Source organism: Cynoglossus semilaevis, chromosome 1, assembly GCF_000523025.1.
Source record: "Cynoglossus semilaevis isolate Cse_v1.0 chromosome 1, Cse_v1.0, whole genome shotgun sequence".
NCBI classification, from domain to species: Eukaryota; Metazoa; Chordata; class Actinopteri; order Pleuronectiformes; family Cynoglossidae; genus Cynoglossus; species Cynoglossus semilaevis.
In genome coordinates, this window is record NC_024307.1 from 11,915,987 (window position 1) to 11,941,824 (window position 25,838).

At 39.8% G+C, this 25,838-nt stretch overlaps 2 protein-coding genes across 3 annotated transcripts in view; both read right to left on the reverse strand.

Moving 5' to 3' along the window:
• Window positions 1-14,019, reverse strand: part of aqr (aquarius intron-binding spliceosomal factor) — a 33,460-nt gene extending 19,441 nt beyond the window's left edge. For both annotated transcript variants that reach the window (XR_003051478.1, XM_008311323.3), the window contains exons 1-23: window positions 13,885-14,019; window positions 13,465-13,568; window positions 12,973-13,029; window positions 12,804-12,844; window positions 12,665-12,700; window positions 12,450-12,570; window positions 12,222-12,362; window positions 11,411-11,479; window positions 11,183-11,283; window positions 10,995-11,071; window positions 9,734-9,798; window positions 8,056-8,172; window positions 7,306-7,419; window positions 7,102-7,205; window positions 5,948-6,050; window positions 4,714-4,834; window positions 4,395-4,536; window positions 4,036-4,214; window positions 3,372-3,539; window positions 2,389-2,558; window positions 1,491-1,732; window positions 1,143-1,292; window positions 931-1,000 (exon numbers count right to left, since the gene is read on the reverse strand). Coding sequence is in view for 1 of the 2 variants with exons in the window: in XM_008311323.3 (XP_008309545.1) it covers window positions 931-1,000; window positions 1,143-1,292; window positions 1,491-1,732; window positions 2,389-2,558; window positions 3,372-3,539; window positions 4,036-4,214; window positions 4,395-4,536; window positions 4,714-4,834; window positions 5,948-6,050; window positions 7,102-7,205; window positions 7,306-7,419; window positions 8,056-8,172; window positions 9,734-9,798; window positions 10,995-11,071; window positions 11,183-11,283; window positions 11,411-11,479; window positions 12,222-12,362; window positions 12,450-12,570; window positions 12,665-12,700; window positions 12,804-12,844; window positions 12,973-13,029; window positions 13,465-13,548 (2,472 nt within the window). In the remaining variant the exon portion in view is untranslated. The remainder of the gene's footprint in view (window positions 1-930; window positions 1,001-1,142; window positions 1,293-1,490; window positions 1,733-2,388; window positions 2,559-3,371; window positions 3,540-4,035; window positions 4,215-4,394; window positions 4,537-4,713; window positions 4,835-5,947; window positions 6,051-7,101; window positions 7,206-7,305; window positions 7,420-8,055; window positions 8,173-9,733; window positions 9,799-10,994; window positions 11,072-11,182; window positions 11,284-11,410; window positions 11,480-12,221; window positions 12,363-12,449; window positions 12,571-12,664; window positions 12,701-12,803; window positions 12,845-12,972; window positions 13,030-13,464; window positions 13,569-13,884) is intronic.
• Window positions 14,020-14,808: 789 nt separating this feature from the next.
• Window positions 14,809-25,838, reverse strand: part of dph6 (diphthamine biosynthesis 6) — a 70,215-nt gene continuing 59,185 nt past the window's right edge. Inside the window, exons 14-15 of the mRNA XM_008311336.3 lie at window positions 20,692-21,079; window positions 14,809-17,491 (exon numbers count right to left, since the gene is read on the reverse strand). Of these exons, the coding sequence (XP_008309558.1) occupies window positions 17,373-17,491; window positions 20,692-21,079 (507 nt within the window). The 3' untranslated portion in view covers window positions 14,809-17,372. The remainder of the gene's footprint in view (window positions 17,492-20,691; window positions 21,080-25,838) is intronic.

Below are 25,838 nucleotides of genomic sequence, written 5' to 3' on the forward strand. Positions count from 1 at the left end.
ACATGTAAACCAAACAAGGCAGACCATCAGCTGCTGTGTCTGTGTATATGTTATTGCTGCTAAGCCACTGTGACATGTGCCAAAGAAGGGATGTCAGACAAGAGAAGCTGAATCACTTTTACGACTCTGCTGATGGACATCTGGCTGTATAAGTCTCAGAAAGCTGCACAATAAATAACACAAGAGCGAGCGCTGCCAGTCTTCAATCGCTACAGGGAAATAGCACTGGCTAAAAAGTGTGTGACACACCAGAGATACCAGAGCAGCCAGGAATGACATAGAGCTGGACGTGCCTGTGAACTGGATATTTCCATTGCTACGATCAGAGGCTGTTTGTTTGATGTGAACGAACGCTTCCCTGGAAATGTGGAAATTAAACATAATTTAAGGGAATATTTGCTGATGCTGCCCACTGCTGATGAGGGAGGAGATGTGAAGCATCAGCATGTATACTGATGAGGGAACTCCTTACCATACATCACTAAGATTAATGACTGCAAGTCTGTTATTACAAAGCAGCTACTTGAAAAATGATGTGTCTGTTGTATCTGCAGTCATTGATGTGGGAGGCCATCCAGACAGCATGACAATCCCTCAACAGTACAAGTGATGACTTCATGAAGATTGGACTATATGAAGACCCACAGTACTTACTACACAATGTACAGTTGTTTTAACAACAGTTCTGAAAAAAGAAAGGAAAGAGTAGAATCAAAGTTATATTAAATGTTGTGTTTTGGAAACATAGCTGGGAATACATGAGGCATATGATGAACTGCAGAAAATATTGGGGACCACTATTTTTAAAGTATAAATTCAGGATATCCAAGGTTAGAATTTTGGTCTTCACTGACATCATAAATTGTGTGTATTTGCTAGAAGACGTCATTTGTCAATGTGTTGCAGACTCATCATATAGTAAGTCATTACCATGGTGAGTCCTGGCTGCATCCCAGCTCGAATGGCTTCAATCTGAGTCGGGGTGAACTGAATGGTATTTCTGTGAGAAATTTACATTGTTAATGTTAACACAACAGGTAACAGGGAATAGGTCTTTAATAAAATCATAGTTACATCTGTTACACGTAATAGTACATATAGATGAAACAAACTACTAATGAATCTATGCTTTAATCACTCACCGTTTGGGCTGGTTGTAGGGATATGGTCCACGGTTGGGCGTAACATAAGGCTCGATGACCAAAGTTTTGTCCTCCTGTTTGGGTTCTGATTCTTCATTTGCTTTCCTCTTTTTCCCCTTTTCTTTTTTTTCTGTGATAGGAAACTTGATTCTGGAATAACAAACACAGGACAAAAGGTCTGTAATAAATATACGCCAATACATTTTGCATGCAATTTGGCAGCAATATTGAATTCTAGCTACAACTATTGCTAACCGTATGAGAGCTAACAATAAAACATGGTCTAATTTTTATTTGGGAATACAAAAAATGACTTTTTCTCTTCATTGTTGATTTTCTGACACCTACCTAAAAGGAGGGACATGAAGGTCAGGATTCTCCTCCTGGACTTCTATGGTATAGCCAGGGAAACTGGAGCGTAAATGATCCAAGGAGAGAAAGGTGTCGTTGAAGTCCAGTTCAGAAATCTGATTGGGCATTTTGGAGTAGTGGGCACTGCCTGGATCACCGTAGCCAAGGATAATGTTGTGTAGCCAGTCGGGAACAACGCACTCTGTGTTCATCAGGTGTCTAATGGTTTCTAGCACAGCCTGGAAAAAAGGGAGGAAATGAGGGCAAAGAAGGTATGGTTATACTATCACAGACAGAGAAGTGTTGAAAACAAAAACATATTCAGCCTCACAAGATAGCAAAAGAAAGTCAATTATATTTTAACGAGCAACAAACTGTCTATCTACGTTTGAACTCAGTTTTTTTTTTGTGTCGTGCATTAAATGCCCTTCAGCTCCTGTTCTTTGTATTAATAGCGGATCCAAAATATAATCTCAGACAGCTGGCTGGTTCTTTTGCTGCTGTCAAAGACTGACAATGTGAATGTGTAGGGAGACTTGAAAAAGCAGTTATGAGAATTTTATATTTCTGCATAAATAACTTCCATTACTTATATAAACTGACATCAGTGAGAATAACAAAACAAAGAAAAGACAATTTAAGATTAAAAGTTAAAAACATTTAACTGCTAAGTTATGCTCATCTCTTCTTTTGCAGTCAGTAGCACGTGATGTACTTAACCGTGTATGTGCGCAAGCTTACTCCCATGTTCTGTGCCCAGTACTTCCAACCGTGTTGTAGCAGGTTACCTATCTTATACTTTAGGGGGCAATCAAGCCTGGGTGCAGTCCAACGGCCCAAGTGAGTGCACCCTTACATAAATTCTGCAGTGGGGCGGGGACTGTGTGATGCAAACCTTGAAATTGTTCTCTTTGGGTTTTCGCCTCATGATGATGTTAAAAGTCTCATATGGGTCTTCTGTGCCATTCTGGATACTGCTGGTCATGTCCTGCTGATACTGGTTGGGGTCCAGCCAGACACGGAATGTTCTGGTGTCTCCTCGCAGCTTGGGCTTTGGTTCAGGTCCTGGAAGAATAGGTTGAGGAGAAAGAGAAGAAACATGACATCATTACCAATGATGTTTAGTTGGAGGTGTTTTTCAATGCATTGCATATTTTCTTAGGTGCTGAAATTACACAGGTTGAACTAAGCTTAACAAAGGTTAGGCCAGGTATTCTGGGAGGGATGTGAAATAGAATTTCCCAAAGTGTTCACTCAGAGAAGAAGGTAAAAATTCATTCTGATTGTGTAAAAAACCCTTGTAAATGCAATAATTTAAATGTGAAACAGGTATTTGGTCAGTGCACCAATCAAAAAAAAAAAACAATCAAGAATATACCCAGATCATTGGTCACAGTCAAATACACTGGATGAGATGGCTAAAATAAGCTTTTCTAATTTTGTAAATCACAGCAGACAGACTGAACTGTTTGCCACATAGTGACACTGTTTAATTTTTATAGGAAGCAATTCATTCATCGTCCTTTAAATGAGACAAATCTCTAGCGCCCAAATCCATTGAGCAAAACAGAGGGCAGGGCCTGGAGCTTTCTAGTCTTGTTGCTGACCTCAAGTTAATGGAATGTTAATGTGGACAGGTCAGCCTTCCAGCCTGTGACTGTTACCATGACAACACCAGCCTCAACCTGTCCTTAGGATCAATCAGGTGTGATTAGGTATGGGAGATCTGACAGGAGGATGGATGTTATCTGTCACTTGGGTTTGAGAACGTGTATCTTTAGGTGTGTGGGTGTAGGTGTGTGGGTGTCTGTGTGTGTGTGTTCAGGTGTCTATTAGAGCATACCTTCCTCAATGACTCAGGTGCCTATTAGAGCATACCTTCCTCAATGACTCGCCCCTTGTCATCGAGCATGCCCTGGACCTCGCAGCCTCTCACATAGGCCAGACCTGTCTGCTCCACAAAAGACTGGCGACGGTCGAAGCGTGTGCCGTACAGGAGGATGGGTCGCACTGTGATCAGAAAGCAAACATCGTGCTTCCGCAAACCTAAAGGGACGGAGAGAATTATAAGAACGACTGGAGATAACACTTTTTCTAAAGAAATAATATGAAACAATTCAGTTTCTACACTTTCTACATGTTTTTTTCTTTATTTTAAAACTAGTGTTTACGCATCTGTTGACGATTGACGGCTGCATTGAACACAAGACATTAGAAAAAGACTGGAAATTAAACAATGTGCTCCAGGCTATATAGAGACATGAGGTAAGCAGAGGGCAGTAGTCAAGGCCCAAGTAGATGAAATGTGCAATGTGATAGACAGGAAGTATTTTATGGCATAGTCATAAAGTGTATTTTATGACAGAATAACAGAAGAAGAATACAAATGTGTGAGAGGAAAGAAAATGCATGTGTAGGGAGTAAAATCGTATGGAATAAAATATTACATGAGGCTAATTTCATGTAACATTGTTGATGATAAATGCAAAAATATCTGCTCAACTACATCGTTAACTGACCACCAGAAACACAGAACCATTACCTTCCCACTCATGCTTGATATGATCTTGTATGTTGAGGTTGATGGTGATGTCGGCTCGGACTCGAGCAGGCCAGCTCTCTCCAATATTTGGCTTGGCAACTTCCACAATAGAGAAGGTGGTGATTGGCTGAGCCATCCTGGCCCAGCCCCCAAACACGACTCCACCATACTCTGACTGCCTAGATGGGGAGAGAAAGGAGAGGAGTTGAGGAGAAATTTGATTTTTTTTTTATTTACTAATATTAATAAAACTCTACACTGTTACATTTGTTAAAGAGCTTGTTAAAAGTATCATTGTTTTCTAGGCCTTCTGACAAAAAAGGGTTTTTTGGAACTTTTTAGAATAGAGGACATCTCACCAGGGTTTCATACGCCACACCACATCTTCTATGTCCTGTCTGATCTCATAGGTGGACTCTAGACGAAAGAGGTTAAAGTTCCTCAACAAGTAATCATGGAGGGTCAGGAACTGAAGATTCAGTTTAGGAAGAGCCAGACAGCCTGGGGAGAAAGACAAATAATAAGTAAGAAAATAAATATGCACAATAAATTACAAAAATATCCAACAACATCAGCTTTATATACTTATACTCCCATGTTACAGATAAGATGTATATAAGGGTGAGCATTTGTTTTTATCTCATTAAAAACAGCAGAACAGATACATTTTACACACACCTTCTCCTGAGTAGTACTCTGTTGGGACAATATTCTCATCCCAGATTATCTTCTCGGTTGGATAAAGGGGCATCTGGTTGAGTTGCTCAATCTGAGAGATTCTTCGCTCATGACGAGACACCTGTGTTTGTGTGACAGGAAACAGAACAAGCAGTGAAGCTTTCGCTGTCCTAGGAAAGAAGTTTTTTTTTTTTTACAGCATTGGCCTAAAAGCTAAATTTATTGGAGAAGTCCATTGAGGTTTATCCAGTTTTCCTCTGCCATTTCATAATAAGTAGGATATATAGTAAGTATAGTAATCTGGAGGAGAATTGCTGAACTGATGGTTTCAAGTTAATCCAAAGACATTCTCAGCAGTTCTACTAAAAAGCTCCTGGTTTTTAGCAGACAACACTGACAGACTACATCAATATAAGCTATGAGATTCAGATAAGAAGTACTTCTACATTCATTAAGACAATCAATGTCTAATGTCTAATTTGCCAAAAACATAAATCATGTTTGTTTTTTACTTTGAACTTTGGATGTTCTGTTGTTTTTAGGACAAAGCCACATGACGTGAATTATTCACTTCGTCAGGAAGGATGACTGCAACTCCAGAATACAAAATCAGGTTGTGTGTTACACCAGAGGAAACACAACTGAGCCAAACAATGGCACTAGTGTATAAAAAAGTTATCCAAAAAACTCACCCAGCCTCAGCAATTCTTTGACCCTGATGTTTTTATGTGACACTGTCTTGGACCTGTGGCCTTGTCCTAATGTCCCACTCTATCAAGGATATTGGTTGTGGGGCAGAACCAGAGGCCCACACAAATTAGCCCTCCCCCAACATCGTCTACCACAATGGTCCCATCACATGTAATTTTTAAACTTGGTTCTCAGAGAGGAGGGGGGTCTGAGTGGGTAATTAGGAATAACTGCAGGGCAGTATTGAGTCACTCACAGTGATGAAGAGGTTACAAGGGATGTTGGTGTGTGTGTGTATAAGTGTGGGGGGTATAATATTTGGAAAACAGTCTAATATATTGTTAAAAATAAAATTCAGAATGCAACAATTTTGGCATTCACCTGCAGACCTGTTTCTTTAGACCAGTGACCCTCAAATGACGGCTACTGTTGGACTACGAGCCACTTGTTTAAAATAATTTATTTGGAAAACAACCTGCATCATGCACTGATGTGCAGGCTACAACTAATGATATATATCATATGCCTGACAAGAATCACCAACCAGGAGCTCCAGGAGAACCTCTCTCTCGAAGTTGGTGTCTTGCCCTTCAGGCAGCTCTGGCAGCAGACATAGGTATGAGGCCACCTGGTGGAGCATGTTGGGACTAGAGAAGAAGATGAACGTGGATGGTTAACAAGGAAAATAACATTCTTGTAGTTTTAATTATCTGATCATGAAGATATCTTCAAAATGATCCATTCAAAATATTTGTAGTGTTGGAGAAAGAAAGCATTATGAAAAGTCAAATATGGAAATAAATCTAGTTCAGGTATCTTGTCAACCTCCGAATAGGAATCTTTGTACTTATAACTACAGGGACAGGGAGTTTACTTCTGCTCCATCAGCAAGTGTGCAAAGAGGCGGAGGTGCACTGATGCAACAGGATTATGAAAAGTCCATCTCCATCTCTGTGGATCTCTCCACACAGACCTGCTTTAAGCAGGCTGACAAACAGTAACATGGCACGGTCTGGTACAGAGACTGGACATCTTACACACTTATGACAGGTTAGTACGGCCACATGATGTCGACCGACTGCATCTGTGTATCTGCATACATTATAGTTTCTTCTGATGCTATGCACGAGGAAGGCGATGACAATTTTGTAAACAAAGTCCATGGTATGCGCAGCTGAAGAAGAATGGTATTAGAATTAGGTATTAGGTACGTATACAGACAAAAAATGCTATTCACATATTTGGAGCAATCCAGCAGAAGTTAAATAACCCTGGATTGAGGTAGAACTACTATACTATATATTTATAACGTGAGAAAAATATCTTATTTAAAACAACTGCCCACAGACTAGTGTCCAAGAGCGAGCATCCTCTTTCCTCCCTTTGGCAGCTCTATATGATCTGATAAACACAGCTGTTCAAAGACTTTATTTTCAAGCCACTGCAGATCGATTAAATTAATGAGGCATGCCTCCTACTCTGGCTGGTACCAGCTGCCCATTCATGGGCTCACTTGCTGCCACTTAGCAGGGAAGTCAGGCAGGAAAATAGTGCTGATGCTGTTAATGTAAAACAGGACTAAGTTGTTCAGGTTGAGCCACTTAGGTCTCCTTGTCTCCATTAATCCAATGCAAATGAGATGCCATAAATTCAATGTGTTTGTTGTTCATGATCTATTTCAGTGTTTTTTTAGCTCACCTCAGATTCCCAAAGTGTTTCGTCAAGGATTCTCTGGTGTCGACTGAAGCTACATTTGACAGAGCAAAGTCGTGCAACTCTGGGAAATGAGAAAAGGCTGCTCTCTGTAGAAGAGAAGAAAAGAGCAGGGAAGTCGAGCAAGTTTTTATACAATCACGGAAAACCCAAACTTGCACAGATGGGAGTTGAAAAAAAAAGCCTTACCTGTAGGGAGGTGATTTTGTCGTAGTGCAGTTTCGTCATCTCGTTTTGTGTGAGGGCGTTTCCTGTTTGGTCATTGATCTCAAAGCCAGTGTAAAACTTCAGCATGTCCAGCAACTATCAAGACAAACCAACACGAACAGATCAGGGCTAAGGTTGATCTGTACATGAACGAACGACTGTAAGCAGTGTTCATTTCTTAGACTTAGAATTCTTTACTTAGTCTACAACCTTCTTTTCTAATAAGGAAAACTAAACAAAACCAAAATAGGACAGTGTATGGCGATAAATTACAATGATAAAATTCACTGATGCATTATTCATCTGTTAAAAACAAATTTAGAGAAAATCTGGTAAGGACAAAGTCAAATCAAAGCTGATTTCATCATGTAAATGGAAGAAACAAATGAGAACGAGAGCCAATTACAGTTATGCTTGTGGGCTAAAAGGTGGGGCATATAAACAGAGATCCAATCCAAGCAAATAAAGAGAGGACAGTATGAAATACTTTGGCCTTGAGTTTGACACATGTTCAGTGTGTCTTCTAGGTGTAAGGACTACACACAACATATCAAAACATATCAGGTAGAACAGATATATAGAACCATTTTACTTTACATGTTTTTACTCAAGCAGTTAACTAACTAACTTAACTTGAATTAAAACAGTTCCATTGACTTAAAGACTCAGTTTAAACCAAACTTGAATGTAAGATTTAAATCTGACTGTGAGTCTACATGACTAATAACATACCTGGCAAAAAAGATGTCCTTCCTTCTCTTTTTTGGTAAGGCTGGACAGGTTGCATCTGACCATTAAATGAGAGTCGTCCAACACTGTGTTGAACCAACGTCTAGTGGGCAGCAGGGCCTAAAGACACATGGAAACCTTGGTTAACCTCCAACCTTACAGTTAGAAAGGAAATCTCTTTTGATTGGTTCAAAACTGTATGTAACTTGTTTTTCTCCGTATACATTAGGCTTCAACAAAAAAAGGCTGTATAAGGAAATGACCCCTCTCTCTGGGGGTAAAAGAATCAATTCATCCAAGTATAACGACAACCAACATTTCCCAGAAACTGTACCATGATTATCTATACGTCTCATCGATCGATAACTTCTTCCTCTGTTTTCCACACAACAGAAATAGAACAGGATGTGAAAGCAAATACAAAAATAACCCAACACATCAAATGAGACCATAGAGGAGGTTTGGGAGAAAACATTAATGTAAAATATGGAAGGTTTTAAAGAACTCAACGTCTGGGTGAAGAGTCTGTTACATAGAATAGTCTGTAACTGGACAAGTGTCCAGACCAAATAGTAACAGAATATGAAACAAAAGCTTCTTTTGAAGAATACACACACAGTCATATACTCACACATACACTATACACTTGGTATATACTGTATATTAAATGAAAGAATTACACCCAAACAGTGAAAGAACAGATACGTCTGTATTCAATGAACACCTCTGATCTCAGCATTCCTGACAGCCGGGAGAAAAGGAGACTAACAAGTCAGGATCCTGCATTCATTTTCCAGTTGTCATCAGAGAGGGGAAGTATGGATTTCAGACAACTGAGGTTTTGTAAAAGGATAGTGCTAAGGGACAGTTGTCTCTGGCAGCCACAAGCCGCTGCCAGGAACAGGAAGGCCGGCCTGTCAGCAGGCGGACAGTTGAAATCTATTGAGCTTGCTTGCTAGCAGCAGAAAAATCTGCTGAGGCAGCAGGAGCAATGATGTGATGTAAAATTGTCTCTTCACTTCCAGAGAATCTGCCACACCAAATGTACATCTACAATGAACACTAAAAATTAATTTTGCTTTGTTTACTGATATCTTTCAAATGGATTAATGTTGCTGGTCTGTTAAAAATACAAACTTAAAATTATTTTAAGGAAAACATGAAAAAACACATGCATTAAAATCTACAACTATTCCTTGACAATTCTATGAGAAAGTATTTTTTAATTGTACCTACTGTAATTTAAATGTAGTTATAATTCAAGTCTTATTAATTTGCTTATATATATTTATTCATTTGAAGTTATATTTGTTTTTTTATTAAACAATACTAATTTAAGGTTCCAGTCTGAGAGCCTAAACCTCAAATGTCAAAGGCCAGACTGAAAATAACCTCCTTTATTCTGATCAAAGACTCCCGTTTAAAATAATGCACTACATGCAGGCAGCAATGACAGTGAGGCATTAGGAGGAGCTGAGACGGGACATTTATCCTCTGTCTGTTGACCTGACTTAGCTATAAACATGAAGGACGAAAGGACCGGTGAGCTCTGCAGAGTCAGATGTCCACACCGATGCCAGCATTTAAGCATATGCTGCAAGCCCAGACTGGCCCCTAATGTAGGTACAGTACATAGAGCTGGTTTGGATGTGGACATCATGTAAGATAAAGTATGTCTTACCTCCAGGTCAATCATGAGCTCAATGAACCTCTCACAGTAATGGACTTTGTCCATGGATCCAGTGTCTGCAGAAAGAATGAAGAAACATGCAGATGAGTATTTTACTCTGGAGTAGTTGTTTCAATGGGGATGAAGGGCAGGCCCCTCTAGGGTGGGTGACAATATTCCTATCTACAAAAGGAGGGCACTGCAGATAAGGTTTGGGAAGCACTGCTTTTGACTGAAAAATACAGTATCTGCTCTAAATTAGAGCCAGTTTCTTGGCAAAGGCCACACAGGTGGTAAGGCGCCATCTGGTGGTGGAGCCGATGCTGTAACCCCTTAGACGAAAAAAACAATTTCAGTGAGGCCTAGTGCTGTCAATGACAGGGAGTACCTGTCAGACGTGTGGATGTAACTAAAGGACTGTGATGGCGCAGCAGAGAGGATGTCTGTGCTGTTTTCACCAAGGACATGAGAGCAGCAAACGCATGTGGACAACACCGACGTGCCACACTGGGTGTGTGTGTGTGAGTACGTGAGAGCCTCGCAGTGAGATTCCACACTAATGGCAGAGAAGCATGCTGGGAACTCAGCCCTCATTAGGGCATGTTGGTGTGCATGTGATGGTGTGTAAGTACTCAAAGTCAAGGGGAAGACAATAAGTAACACAGCACTGAGGCTCCTGCTGGGCTTTAGATCATGATTTGGTCTGTCAGGTTGGGTTGGCAACAAAACAAAAAAATCACCATCTATTTTTAGAATTTCTGTGTGTTTGTGTGCGTATGTTGTATGTTGTGTGTGTTTGTGTGAGAGAGACTATGCTGAGTGTTTGTGTGTGTATGTTGTATGTTGTGTGTGTGTTTGTGTGAGAGAGACTATGGTAAACATAAGTAGTCAGATTTGGAATCTTGTCTTGAAGGAACAAGGGACATTAGAGGCTGCAGGACATAGGGAGGAAATAGAGTAAGCTGAGGAGCAAAAACAGGTGAAAAGTTAACATAAATACATGTCAAGTTTAGTGGCTAAAAGAATACTATATTCATATTTTTTCCCATACATTTCTCCTGGAGAGTTAATTAAAATGTAGCGAACCAATACTCATCCTTTTTTGCAGGCATATTGCAGAATGTAACTTGTTTAAACTTTGCTTGCTACCTTTTTGTTAGTGTTTTCTATTTGATTTTAGGATTTAAAAAAAAAAAATTCTTCATTGTTCAGGACTTAGAGTTTTAATCAACACCTTCAGACGTCAAACTCAATGTTATTTTCTACTATTTACCTGAAGCTGGAATCGATGCCAGGACCCCAAGAAATTTCTTAATGAGAGCCGACAGAAAGGTGCACTCTTTCTTTGACCTGACGAAGATACATGACAAAAAATATTAGAATGATTTTGCCAACATGTGTGTTTGGGATTTGATCAAATCTGACATAAAAAGCAAGAGGGAGGAAGTAAAAATAAATTACTGCTCAGCTGCGTCAGCATCCATCTTATCAAATTGCTTCTTTATTAGATTCCAGACCTTCTGCAGCTTTGGGGTTTTCTTCAACTCCTGTTGGAGTCGGGACTTAAAAAAGAAAATAAAACAAATTCTTTAAGTATTTTCTCAATAGAATGGAGTCATTAGTAATAATGTGTATTTTGCAGAAAGTCAAGGAACACAGGGACAATGGGCAATTAGGTTAGCATCTTACTGGTAAAATGCACATCCACATGGGCAGAGAGATGAGCTGCTGCACCTGTTCTCTAATCAAGTCGACCTCCTGGGAGACAAGGAGAAGAAGAGGGTGCAAGTGAGTGAGTGAGTGAGGGGAAGGTGATGTCAAAATCTACAACATATAACAGATTATTATTACACTTTACCCTGTAATAAAGAACTGCAACTAAAATATTTAGAGCCCTTCAAACGAGGAGATGAAAGCCCAGGACACGACGGATGAGACTGCAGTGCTTCCCGGTGGTTTTATACAGTTACAGACGAGGATGTGAGAGGTTACACTGACTGGTGTAGGGCCGCCATCCAGCGGACATTATGAGCAACTGCAATCCTTTTAACAACTCAATACAACAATGTATTTTTTAGGGATATCGGATCCTATACGTACAAATCCAGAGAACCGATTATCCGTAACGGCTTTTAAATATAACTAGCTGCGCACTAGTCTGTCAGTCTTTTGCAGCCAGTTCCACACTGTTCATAGGTAGTTAATTCAAGTGGGTCACAATGCCAGGCGTTTAGAGGTAGTTTAACATCAGAAACACGGCGGTTAGCTAGGCTAACAGAAATGTGTTCTGTTACCTTATAAGAAATTTAACAAACACATGAAAATACACCTCAGCAGAAGTTTTCAATATAAATGAACTATTGGTGTAAATACTCTGCTCAGTATCTGTCCATTCATTAATTATATATACATCATTATGTCAGTTTTGAAAAATGCCATCAGGATACCTGAATTCTTTGTATTGCAACCTTCAGCAAAAAGACACTAAAGCAGTACTTACCGGACTGTTAAAGCAGTGATCCAGAAAGACCAGCAGCACCGTTTGTTCCTTCAGAGTGAGGCCGGCTTTGTCACCTGCCAGAACAGCTTCCATCACACGTTTAAAAAAGAAAGGGAAGTGTTTGGGCTCCTTTTTGAACACCTAGAATTTACCATAAAACACAAGAAGAGGTTAGTGTTAAAACTTTGGTAACAGGTTGTCTAAATGAAAATAGGGATTTCTTTTTACCTCCCAGGCTGGAACATTCTCTCTGAACTTCTCATTGATTATACAACATATGGACATGATGTAGGCATTACTAGAATCCTTAGGAGTGTAGTTGACCCACAGATAGTTTTCAAGGTACTGACTGAAAAAAAGATGATTTGATGTTAACTACCTAGTCATCAAGTGCTGTTTTTATTTTAGTGGTGATAAGCATATTACCAGGAAGTGAAACTCACCTAAACTCCAGCAGCATGATTTTTCTGATAGAAAATCTGAAAACACACAGGGCAGAGAATGAAAACTATAATTCTACATAGAATAACTCTACATTCTTAGAGAAGAGATAATACCATAAGCAACTTAATCTTCACTTACTTTGACTTCAGAATCTCTTTATCATATATGTCTTCCATCACCTACCCAAACATCAAACAATTGTTTTTGGTTTAAATAAACTAGTAAATACATATAAACAATAGATGTTGTCAGTTTTACAATAAATGTCACAGGTAAAAATACATTTGAGACTAAACATAAGATTTACCTTTGGGTCAAAAGCTAGTTTATTCGGTACATGAGGAGCCCAGTATTTGTTGGCCAACTGAAAATAAAAACAGATATGAAAACAGACATATACAAGGATGTAGTGATAAATGCACCAACAACAGATTATTTAGTGGCACAAATGCTTTAGCCAATTAAACAAATTCAGAAACAAGTGCAAAAATGTTGCTTTGTGATGAAGTTGCAGAGCAGTGAACACAAATTTGGTTTAAATTTCAATTATTAAAGCAAATGTATCTTGACAGATATGTTACGATGAAAACACTGACACCTTAGAGATGCCTTCACGTATTTAAGTTGACATTTAAACAAACTAAATATGAAAATATGTTGCATAGAAATCTTCCAACTTCACTTTGTAATGGATATGTAACCCACTGTATATTAAATTCTCCATAATTTGGCAATCACTGCTCCTGTTAAAACTAAAAGTTGGTTACATGAAGTTATAAGTGTGTGTTCATGCAGCTACCTGTGTGACATATTCTGCATTAATCTGAGACACGGAAGGGGCTGCAGCCTTTTTAGCGGGGGTTTCTTTCTCCATTGTTGCCATTACAATCGGCTACAGTGGTGCTGTGGACAAAAAATAAAGTAAACCATAGATGTTTTACACCAGAAACAGACAATCGAACAAGACAAAATTAGTCATTAAGAAACCATAGCACGTTTAAATGTATGACAAAAATAACGGTTACGGTTAAACAGCTTGCGGTTTAAACATATACACATGTAATGTTTTTACTTTTGAACTTTTTACTATGGGCTTCCGTAAAAATAGCTAGGCTAAAAAGCTAACAGCACTACGACACAATGAGAAGATGGTTTATATTTCATTTTGCGCGATTTTTATAATGGCGAACAAAATATTTCATACAATTAATTCACTAACCTTTATTTTTTAAACATAAGTTAAGTTCCAAAGAACTGCTCTCTTCACATGTACACCAACAAAACGCGGCGAATGCGACCAACTTCCGCTGTGGGTCCGTTGTTATAAACAGTCCCCAGGTACAAATACCACAACAGTTCAGTTCCTCCAGTTTATGCAAACTAAAATGCAACATCTAAATCAAAGTGCTTGGAGTTAAAAAAAAATTAAGTGTTATGTTATGTTCCGATTGCAAATTGTTTTTTGTATATTTTTTGTATTTACATTATACAGTCCTTAAAAGCTATCCTTAAAACACAGAGCACGCAGATTTGTCAAACAAGACTGAAATTATTAATTGTTTTACACACACGAGATTATGTACATGTGTACACAAAGATTTGAATATGTAAGTAAAATAAACTAAAAAGATTGTGGCTTAAACTACACGGAAGAAACGTTAAAAACGATACACCATTTCTGACGTCATGGCGGAAACGGTGTGTGTGTGTTAGACAATGTGTTCGATAGCATGCAAAAAAAAATCTTTTGTTCCCGACTACAGCAAACGATGCAAATGTAGTTATTGTTTGTCTAAATTATCTAATATACTATATGTAATCGAAGAACATATATGATACGAACGAAAAAGAAGCATGCTATTTGTCTGCTAGTGGCGCCTCGCCGGACATTTTAAGTGTATAAAATATATTTAGAAACCAGGATTGACCCAAAGACGTACATTTGAAACACGTAAGAAAAATATGGACTACAGCTTTGAGTAGTGTCAAATGGATTCAACAATTGTTTGCACTTTATTTTTTATAGAATTGTCCACTTCTTAGTGTTTATACATATTTGACACATTTTTAAAAGTCAGAACGTGATCCTAAATACTTGTTTTGTGGTCAATAAATGTTTTTTTTTTTTTCAATTATTCTAAAATAGATATACACATATTTTGGTCATCTTAATGCGCTCCGTAGGTTGACCAAAAGATGGCAGCAGACACCACTGAATAAGACGCACTAGTTCAACAGCTAAAACAAATTTCATTGTGCCTCTGCAACAGGACTTTAAAACATATCATTACAATATTACCATACAAAACAATGCAAATGATTTGTATACACAAACAAACAAAACCACAGTTTATGTGAGGTGTTTTATGTGGCAAGGGTGCTTCTGACCAAGACTCCCTAAAGTAGAACCACTGCTGTTTTGTAACAAAGGCGCACACATCAGCATGGTTAGCCTGGAGGAAGAAACATAGAGTTGAAGTCCACGTACAAGGCCACAATGACAACAGCCGCAGGCTTGTTTGCTGCACACAAAGGACAGCGTTAGCCACAGCAGCTAGTTTGTTTGCAGTGTGGTTGCAGGTCAGCAAGGTTGGAAACGTCACGTGTTTGACAAAACACATGAGAAAAGTAAATGTCATCCTGTCTTTTCTCATTTTGTAAGTGAACACTGTTGTAAAGACAAACAAATGTGTCTGCCACAGGCCACGATATAGGCATGATGAGACTCTATTACATATACACAGAGTTTGTGGAAACACGATCACAGGAAAATAGTAGGTCATGTTGACAATATGATATAAAAGTGTTGACAGGTTCTGAATGGTGATCAGAGGGCTTCTTTTCTGGAAAATGTTCCTGAAAAAATGTCCTGCATTATACAGAAATATTACATTTCCTTGGACATTTTTAATTTCAGGAATTTACATGAAATATATATGAGCCTAGGGGTGTCTTGTCTGCAGGACAGTTGTCCCTCTCTTTCACTAGACATCAGGAAAGGTAATAGTAGTGCAGGTTAAAGCATGCCAGCTGCTGTTAAATACCAAAGAAGAAGAAGCTCGAGGTAGGGAGAGGGGGTAGAATCAGGTCACAGCTGATACCATGACCTTTAATGTTGATATATTAATTTATACATCCATTAATTAATTTTGATGGATTTTATGTGCTGAGGGATGTACATTGTTTCTTTTTGGTCTTAGTAGTTTAGTCCTGTCGTTTCTGCAGCAGCATTCAGCTGTCATAAGTGTACACAGTGCCTTCCTGTGGCCAACGATTATATATTATGATATATTTGATATATACATGTTTTTGATGTTTAAGTAACGGTGGAATTTTTTTAAAAAAAATTAAAAATTAAAGGTAAACGTAAAATAAACAAAATGGTAAATAAAACTGTCATGCCTACTGGATTTATTATGTTTAATACAACAAAACATGGCAACATGACAAGATACATTTTTTTAATGTTATTTTGTTATGTAAGTACTTAATGATGTTTAGAAATAAACCTGTAAGTAAACCTGTACTTGCACAAAATACTCACTAGTTTTACTCCGTTGCTTTTAACAACTGTATGATTCAATCATCTCGCAACTCCCCCTGGTGGAGCGTTTTGAAACCACATGTTTAAGATTGTTTGCTCCCATAAATATTTGCCTGTTTGTGTTTTTAACCCTTCAATAAAATAATCTTATGGCTCTATTGGCTGCCTCTGATGTTCAACTTTTGATGACAACAATCAAAACAATATTGTGGCGGCTGAGGATCAATAGTCCAAAACACCGGCCCCTGCACCATCCTGAGCGCTATTAGGAGAATGGCCAGAATGAAGATGCATTTCCAACGCAGTCATCAATATAGTTCATGATCTTTGAGAAAAGAAATGTTCCAGGAGCAGTGGTTGATGGTGTTATTTTCTCTCCACGTTGTCTCTCTCACACACACACACACAGAGTTGCCCTGCAGCTGCGTGCTGCTGCGTCTCTCTCCTATTAACCAGGCTGCCTCAGAATCAATACAAAACATAAAGAGGCTTAATCTTTTCAGGTGCTCGGTGCTGATTGCCTATTACACAATAATAACACACCTTGAATCCCTTGGACCATGCGAGCCAGACACACACACGCACACTTTCTTTCACGCTCTCTCTCTCTCTTACACACACACACAAACACAGACACAGCTAAGTAACACAGTCACACAGTAAATCTATAGGTTTACAACCGAACAGATGGTCTCGGTGTTGGCGCTGGGCCTTTATGATGGGCGTTAGTTAGCGTGCTAAGAGCAATTCCACCTGAAACAGGAGGATTCCAGGGGATATACTTTATCACCTCGTGGAATGAGACACTGCTACTGTCTCCTCTTTGTGGACTATGGCCTCTTGTGTTCTGGTATGCAGGCTTAGGTTATAGCAGTTCCACCGAACTCCTCTCCAAGGCTGAATAACAGCTGCAGCGGGTCAGAGTGGATTACTGGTCAACGTTCCAGGGTGTAGAGTGGAATAAACACATCCTCCACTCCCACAGGGGACTTGAAGACAGACAAAGCGTTTGCATTTCAACAAAGAGCAATGACAAACATTCAGTATTAACGAGCGTTTATGCAGTTCTGTTGTGTGTCAGCAGGTGACGGACCGCAGTGTTCTCTGCATTCCATTCCTGTTCATGACTGAAGTTTGGTTGTAAACATGCTTTGACTGTGTTTCTATGAACTCAGCCAACAGGACAGGTGGAGGATCTGGGAGTCAGGCAAGTCCAGGACTGGAACCAGTGACATGGATGGAGTGCAGTCTAGTAGAGCACTTCGAAAACTTTCTTGAAGTCCTGAGGAAGGTAGGGGTCAAACAGAAACAAAGTGATTAGTTTGACAAGGAATATTGATGCAGTTTAGCTTCTTCTTTCAGCTGTTCCCTTAAGGGGTCAGGGGTCGCCACAGCAGATCACCTACCTCCATCTCACCCTATCCACTGCCTCATCTACTGTTACACTATGTTCTCCTTCAGGACATTCATAAATCACCCTGAGGTCTTCCTCCTCTTCTCTCGCCTGCGTCTCCAACATCCTCTGTCCAATATATTCACCATCTTTCCTCAACACGTGTCCAAACCATCTCCATCTCTCCTCTCTAACTTCATCTCCAAACTGCTACACCTTACCTCTCCCTCTGGTCTGCTCATCACTGATCCTGTCCATCCTGCTCACTCCCAGTAAAGATCTCAGCAACTTTATCTCTGCCACGTCCAGGTCAGGACCACTGTCTTTAAGCCATACATCACAGCAGGTCTACTGTCTTGTAAATCTTACATTTCAGTTTTGCTTCTGTTTTCCTGTCACAACCCAATTAATCCAGTTTGGCATAAGAAATACTTGGATTTGGCCAGTTTTCGAGAGGACATTCTGCAGGAATGTATTCTTTTTTAAAAAAGTAATCAAATATTTTTAATCTTACTAATCAAACCATAGCTATGGACTAATAAGGATTAACCACAATATAAAATAATCATTAGTAATCATGATTATTTTATATACTGTGATTATTCACGATTATTAATGATTTATTTCAATAGTGACTATGCCAAAAAAAACTACATTCATAAATATTTATCTGTATAATTTAACTGTATAATTTGGTGCATCTTTTGATATAAAAAATACACAGACCTCTAGTTTTGTCTTAGGAGACAGAAAAGTACTAAAAACAGTAGTACTAAAATATGTGAGGTCCATTTCAATGTGGTAATATTTGAAAAGATATGATAAGATATAAATGTGCTCAAAATGTTCCGGGTTACCAACTCACAGCGACCCTGCAGTACCTGCATGGACCTCTAGGGATCACAGACCCATTCTTGGAGAGTTTCACTATATAAAGTTAAAAAATATTTGTTTTGATAAATACTGGGTCAGGTATATTACCAAAGGACACCCTTCATCTTTTAACACATTTTTAGAAAGTGTGCAAACTGTTCTGGAACTTTCCACACGTCTTAGTCACCAAGACTGCAATGTTCTAACAAGAATAGCTGCGTGTGTGTGAGTGTGTGTGGCTTAACTACAGATGGACAGTGGGCATGTGAGAATTCACTGAGTGTCTCAGAGCCTGGTCTTGATGACAGCCTGTCTATTTAGCAGCAGCCTGCTGGGACGCTGCCTCCTCTCTCTGCTGCTGTGTGAACTAATTGGTCACACGTGTTCCCGTCTCATGGCTGACTTCCTCTCTCATTTCATCGTCATATAACAGTACACTGACACATAGGTGTGGTCATCGTGACCTGGTCTGGCCGTGCACAGAATACACAACATATCGTTATATAATTATATCATATAGTAATAGTACAACACAATAATGCAAAACTAGGAAATACTTGATCAGTAACAAAAGATAATAAAACAATTTCAAACAAGTTAGAAATTGTTGATATACATATATATATAAAACACTATTTTCCCGAACGACCAGACTGTTGGTGGGAAAAGTGAAAAAATCTTAAGCCAGTTTTATTTTTTGTTGCTGTTCTTGTTTTGTACTGTGAAGCACTGTGTTTGAAAGAACTTGGCTACCACGAGTAACAAGTCAGGACACGCCGATTCATCTACAGCATATGTTCTGTCCTTCAGCTGTGAAACCAAATGCAAGTAACTCAAATATAAGGGGTGGGGGGCAGAGAACGGGGGCCTTACAGTCAGGTCAATACGTGTTGTTTGCAGCGGTTGTTGTTCTCTGCCTGTTGACAGCAGCAGTGGCGTTGTTACGGTGCCAGGGGTGTTACTTTTTCCCCTTTGACTTTTTCAATTCATCACCCAATGAGCAGAGGCTGTGACCCATGAATAAGCCCCGTGGGTGAGCCACCAGGCCAAGCTGTGTGCGTGCAGAGTGAGGTAAGAGATTCCGGCGCAATGATGAGTCACTGAATGGATTAAGGGAGGCAGTGTGTGCAGCTTATAATCAAAGAAACATACATGTCAAGGACAGAGACTGAGCTTGACTTAGCTCAGATAACCAATCATTACCAATGACAACCAGTCATTTGGTCAGAATGTTCAGAACATTGAAAAAAAGAACAACTATGGCCCATTTAATCTGTCTGTGTAGGTTCTCAGTCATTCATGTCATCTTCATCCAAAAATTATATCAAGTTACATCAAGGGCAACTGGATGGAGTAGGTTTCTTGAAGACGTTTCACCCCTGAGAGAGGCCTATTAGGACCCATTAGCATCACAAGCTCAAACTTAAAAAAATAAACTGAGGGAAAAGTAAACAGAGAACTTCTATTTTTTGGTACCTTAGAGGATTTCAACTTTGATTTTTTTTTCTTTGTACGACACTGTTCATCTAGTCGTAATTATCTTATTCAAAAGTTTAGCTACATCAAAGCTAAAAAAGACAGCTAAATGGCCACTTTGGCACCGAATCGAAAATGTAAATCGACTGCTTCTGCACCGAGTTGACAACCGAGCCTGTGTGATGGATGGCTCTCATCACTCTTCTTCCCTCACAGAGAACATCTCTCACGATAAAAAACTAATTCCACTTCACATATGTCTGTGTGAGAACATCAGATCCTGGGAGCAGGAGACGGAGGCATATCAAAGTGTAATGATGACAAAAAACAGCCAGCTGCTGGGGTTACTGTACACAGACACAACAAATGACTTACAATAATTAAACACAGGAAGGAGGCAAGGATCCTCTGGAGAGAGCTCTTAGTGGAATACTTTATGAAGTTTACTTAACCAGTGTCAGCGCAAACTTCCCTCTGAAAGCAGAGTGTGGTGAGAAAGACGGGCTGTCACTGATGTTTTCATTAATACAGTGATGTGAAGCTTCACCACTGGCGGCGGCGGCAGCAGCAGCGGTGTGTGTGCGGCGGCGGCGGCAGCAGCAGCAGTGTGTGTGCGTGTGTCTCAGATGTGTTGTCTTCAACAGAACAGCTTACTTAGGATAAGTTCTCCTAATGAGTATAAATATTTGATCAGGTTTGGAGCTGGTGTGCAGCACCTTGAGTGAAATACAGCCACATACCTTTGGAAATCTGCTGCGCGAGTGAATGGCCACACTTATAAAACACCCGCGCGCACAGTGGCACCAGCCGGGCGTCCATCTTCTTCATGGCTTCTTTGAAGGTAGCAGCGACCACTTCTTTAATGTCTTCCACGTCCTTGACCTCCTGGTCGTCTCCAGGTCCAATCAGGGAGAGGGACAGGGAAGCACTGCACTTGTCTGCAGACATCACAGTGTAGCAGTCTACGGGTCCACATGCTGACGCTGCAGTCACGTGACAGGAAGTTCTTTCAGTGTAATCATCCTGGATTGCAGTTACATGAAGTTCCACAGCTGCACCTTTAGGTAAGGCCGGAACCACGACGACCAGTAACGCAGGAGGTCTGAGCTCAGGCTCCCACACCAAGTCCTGCAGTGATGACACGTGACATTCAGATAAACTGGCTGCAGAAGGACAGCATACAAACACAGGTGAGGAGAAATATTTAACATTTGAACAATTCTGAAGAAGCCATGTGAAGTATAAGAGAAAAGAAGAATACTGGAGAGAGTGCAGGTCAAATTTAAAATGACCCCAAATATAGGGTTTGTACACTTTGTTCATAGTCAAACACTTTCAAGCTCAATTCTTTTAGTTTATCAGGTGCCATTAAGAACTATAAATTACACATCAATTGCATATTTGGATACAAATCCATGCACACTCCATGCAATTTTCACTTATATATAAACAAAACCACTCTATATCAGGGTTGAAAAGAATGACCAAAAAAAGTTTGAGATCAACAGTTGTACTGTCATGTGGGGGCACAGATATATAAAATATCTATATAAATATATATAAATAAATATTTATATAAATATTATTTATTATATGGATATGGTATATATAATATAATAGTATATTTATTATATTATTTATATAAATATATATACATATATAAAATATGGAGGCACAGTATATATAAAACTGGGACACTGATTTTGTCAGATAGAAAAATACCATCCTGGAATAGCATTTTCAGCAAAAAGTCCCATTTCCAATAAAACACACAGTGAAGATACAAATATTGACAGGTTTTAATCAGCCTGTACCAACCTGAGAGTCAATGATAGCTCTATGACCACAAGCCACAGCATTACATTTTACCATCACTGTAAAGCATGTCATAACAATTCTACCACACAGCGCTATGACAGTTGTGTTCCTTGACAGACTGACAGGCTATCCATTAACACAGGGTTGTGAAGTGACCCTAGGTAATGACAGTGTACAAACAATCCAGAGAGAATCCATAATGTGAACACACCGTTTGTTCACGTTGAGCCGCACTTCCTGCTGTGACAGCTCCTGTTCACCATGACTTCTCACCTTTCTGAGATGATCATTCATAAAGCGCTACAGCGGCTTCACCGCACGCATTTAGTGGAAAATGTCTCCATTTGATCTGTGGAGACTTTTTTTTCCATCTCCTCCAGACAGGGGGCCATTAGTAGAAACACAATGTCTCGGAGCAATGTTACAACGCGGCGGGCTAATAATACTTGGTTGTGGCTTCATCTGCTAATGGGAGAGAAATTAGTGCTTTATATAACCGTCGTTTGGATTGGAGTCGATAGGGCCAAAAACACTTAAAACGGCTTTTCAGCCGGCTGGATCAATTTTCATCCACTTACACCCCTCTTGGTAAGTGCAGAATAATAACAGGTTACTTACATTTTATTTTGATATTCACTCACCAACAAAAAAAAAAAGAAGAGAAATCATCGACGACGGCTGTGCGATGATGGCCTCTTTGTCCCTGCAGCTGACAGCTCGTCACGACGCAGTTGGTCAGATTCAACGGAGCGGCACTTACCACCAGATTAAACTTGAGCAAAGGCCTAATTGTGTATGGGCAGCTCTTAAAGCCAAGCTGTATGAGAATGTGAACAGGTCTCGGAGCCAAAGATTTCTTTACTTTAGTTGATTCTGAAGCTTGGGAACGACGACAACAACAACCACAGGTGCAGAGAACAATGGCCGCGGCGGTACGGACCTCTTACCATGTCAGACAAAGTGACAGCAGGTGTACGTGCCCTATGTTTTGAAAAATGTTATATTAGCACTTCTGGTAGCAGCGAGGTATTCTCCTAGAGGGAACTGCTCGGGCACCTGTCAATAGTGATTGAACATGGAACAGAGAGAGGGGGCTGGGGACAGAAGTGACAGGACAGCAGGTCCTTGCTCAGTCAGGCTTAAAGGCCACCCTGCAGGCTTTGTGTGCTGAGGTGCTGGACTCAAACCCAGGGTCCACCAGGAGACAGGGAGACTACAGTGCTCGGCTGCAGCCGCTGGCGGGACTTTGTGGTCGCAGCAAAATTTTTGTCAGCGCTGTCGGACATGGTTACATCAGAATCTGTTTGTTGTTTTATTGATGTCCCCAGGACACTGTTACAGTGGGAGGGAAGTTTGTTCTGTAGGTCTGCGGGAAACTATATTTGCTTGGCGTGCATTATTGTGATTGAGAAAAGTCTTCAGATGCCTGTTTAAATTTCAGATTTCTGTGAAACAATGAGTGGAATATAATCAGGAACAAACCAAAATGGTTCAGAGGAAGAAGATACAATAACATCAGAAAACATTCTCTAAGGTTATACCCTGGATAATCGCATAAAAAGTTCAGCTCTTGTAGTAACTTTAGAGTTTGACTTACTGTAATACTAAGTCTATCAAATTCCAAAAAGTAAGAAAAAGCAATAAATGTTGTCATTGTTGGTTGAAGAGTTGTTGTTGGACAACTTCTACAAACTTCCTTAACAGGGAAATATGAAAAAAAAGAGTTCTAAAAAAGATCTCTCACTATCAACATTTTATGTTGAAAAACCTGTCATTTGAACAATGATGTAGACTAATGTACTGTACGAATTACAAAACATTTTTGGTGAAGAATGCCATAATGAACACATTGATAATGTTACATTGTGAAATGAATTGAATTAAAAATGTCAACACATTTAAACACATGGACAGACGTGCACAGCACATTCAGTGATTCCACTGCTTTAATCCTCAGTCCATACACGTGTTCTTTCCACACACTGTAGGAAAATTTTGTTTTTTGGTCATATTTTGAAATGCTGATTTATATCGATTAATTACTGTCAGGATTGATCATGATTAACTGTAATTAATCCACAACTACCATGAGATTAATCAGCCATACACGTGACATAACCCGCCCAGAGAACATTTATCAAATGGCTGCAATAAAAAAGAGAAACTTCAGAAATAGATGGAGCTGAGTGGCAGGTTTGAAAGGCAGAAGTGTGTGTGTGTGTGTGTGGGTGGGGGGGAGGTTGTGTTTTTATGTGTGTGTAGATGCTTCCGTTCTGCTCTAAACTAACCACTTAACACAATCCATCTCATTACTTCATTTCACATGCGTTCAGCCGTTCCCAGAGTGCTTCCTTGCCCGGCAGGCGGCGAGTAAACGTACAAAGCCAGAGATCTGCTGGGCTCAGCTCTCTCCACTGATGGGCTGTGACCTTCCTCTCTTTATGTTTGTTTTCTTGCTCCCCACTTTCCTCCCTCTAAATCGTGTCCATGTGCCTGGAGCGTGCAGCGGGAAGGATGGCTGAGAGGCGTAAAAGCCGAACGGTAAACACGGTAATAAGGAAGTGGTGTAAAGGCGGAGAGCAGCGGGGAGCTGATGAGCCTGCACTGCTTAGCCAGTTCCCCTACATTTCCTGCCCAGCGGGACACCTCCAGCATGAAGCTCTGTGTCTCAGCACTCACTGTAATGCTGGCAGCCTGATATAATAACGCTTCCCATTCACTGCCTGATTCACTCTCTTACAGGGAATCTCTAATGCTTATCTGGCTGTGGCGCTGTTTGGGAAAATGTAACAGGGTTTATTTGAGGGGGAGTTGGAGAAGGAGGGGCTAAAGTAACTGAAAAGAAAATTCTTTAACATTTATAAAGGGGGTTTGATAAAATGGTGGAAGGAATCTGAAGGAGCCTTTTAAAGGAAACTAAAATGTTATTTTTTTTTGTTAGGAATGGTGAAATGATGATGAAAATAATGTTAATAGTGAGAGTTTCACAAACCCAAACCATTTAGGGCAGTTTAACAATTCTGTTTCGAGTTTTTGACATGTGCTGAGAACCTGCTGCTGCTCCTGGAGCAGACGTCTGTTTAACGTTGACTTATCACATCAACGTCTGCGTGTTCATCAAAGCCTCTGCACACACGCAGACAAACAGGCTCTTTGTTGTTTAATGCACCGTAAATGCAATTTCACACTCACGGAGACTTGAGTGTGCTCCCAATTAACCCCCGCGAGCTTCTTCATCCACCTGATTAGATAAATGATCAACGCACAACAACAACTACGCCGCGTCACGCCTGTGCGACTACACGGGATGCTAGCGTTCACGTCGAAAACATGCGTTTTTATTGATATGGTTGACGAAAGCTCTACACTGATATGTTTTCCATTTCAATAAAGGCAGATCAGGTGAAGTGAGAGGATGAGTCAGGTTTTACACCTGAACCTGACACTTGGGAACAAAAGCTGACATAAATGTGTCTTTTTTTTAAATTGACATTTACAAAGCATAACAAAAGCTGACATAAATGTGTAAAAACAAGTCTTTTTTTTTTAAATTGACATTTACAAAGCAAATATTGATCTCTGAATGTATTTCAATATTTATAATTTGCATTGATATGTGTTTAATTTTTTTGTTTCAAAACTAAGCAATTTCACTGCAACTTATTGAATGTATATTTTCCAGAAAAATTAAATTGAGCCATACAGTATATATATATATATTAAATAGATCGTGAACCAGACATTACTGACATTTTCAACATCTGCTAATAGAGTTCAGACTTGGTTCAGCCGCCTAAGAGTGAAGTAAGACCCATTTAATTAACCTCAACCGGTGGAAAGTACTTTGGTTTTGACTGATCTCTATGGGAGTTATGTTATCAGTATCTGACCTGACTTAAACACTGACATTACAGTCACTTCAATGAGCAGCAGGGGGTGAGTTAAATCTTCACCCCAGGGAAAAACAGTCCACTACGTTTAGGCTCTAACTGTCACCCCCTCCTCCCCCCCCCCCCCCCCCCCCCCCCGCCCTTTCTCTCCCCCACCCCCCCTTTCTTTTGTTTTTATA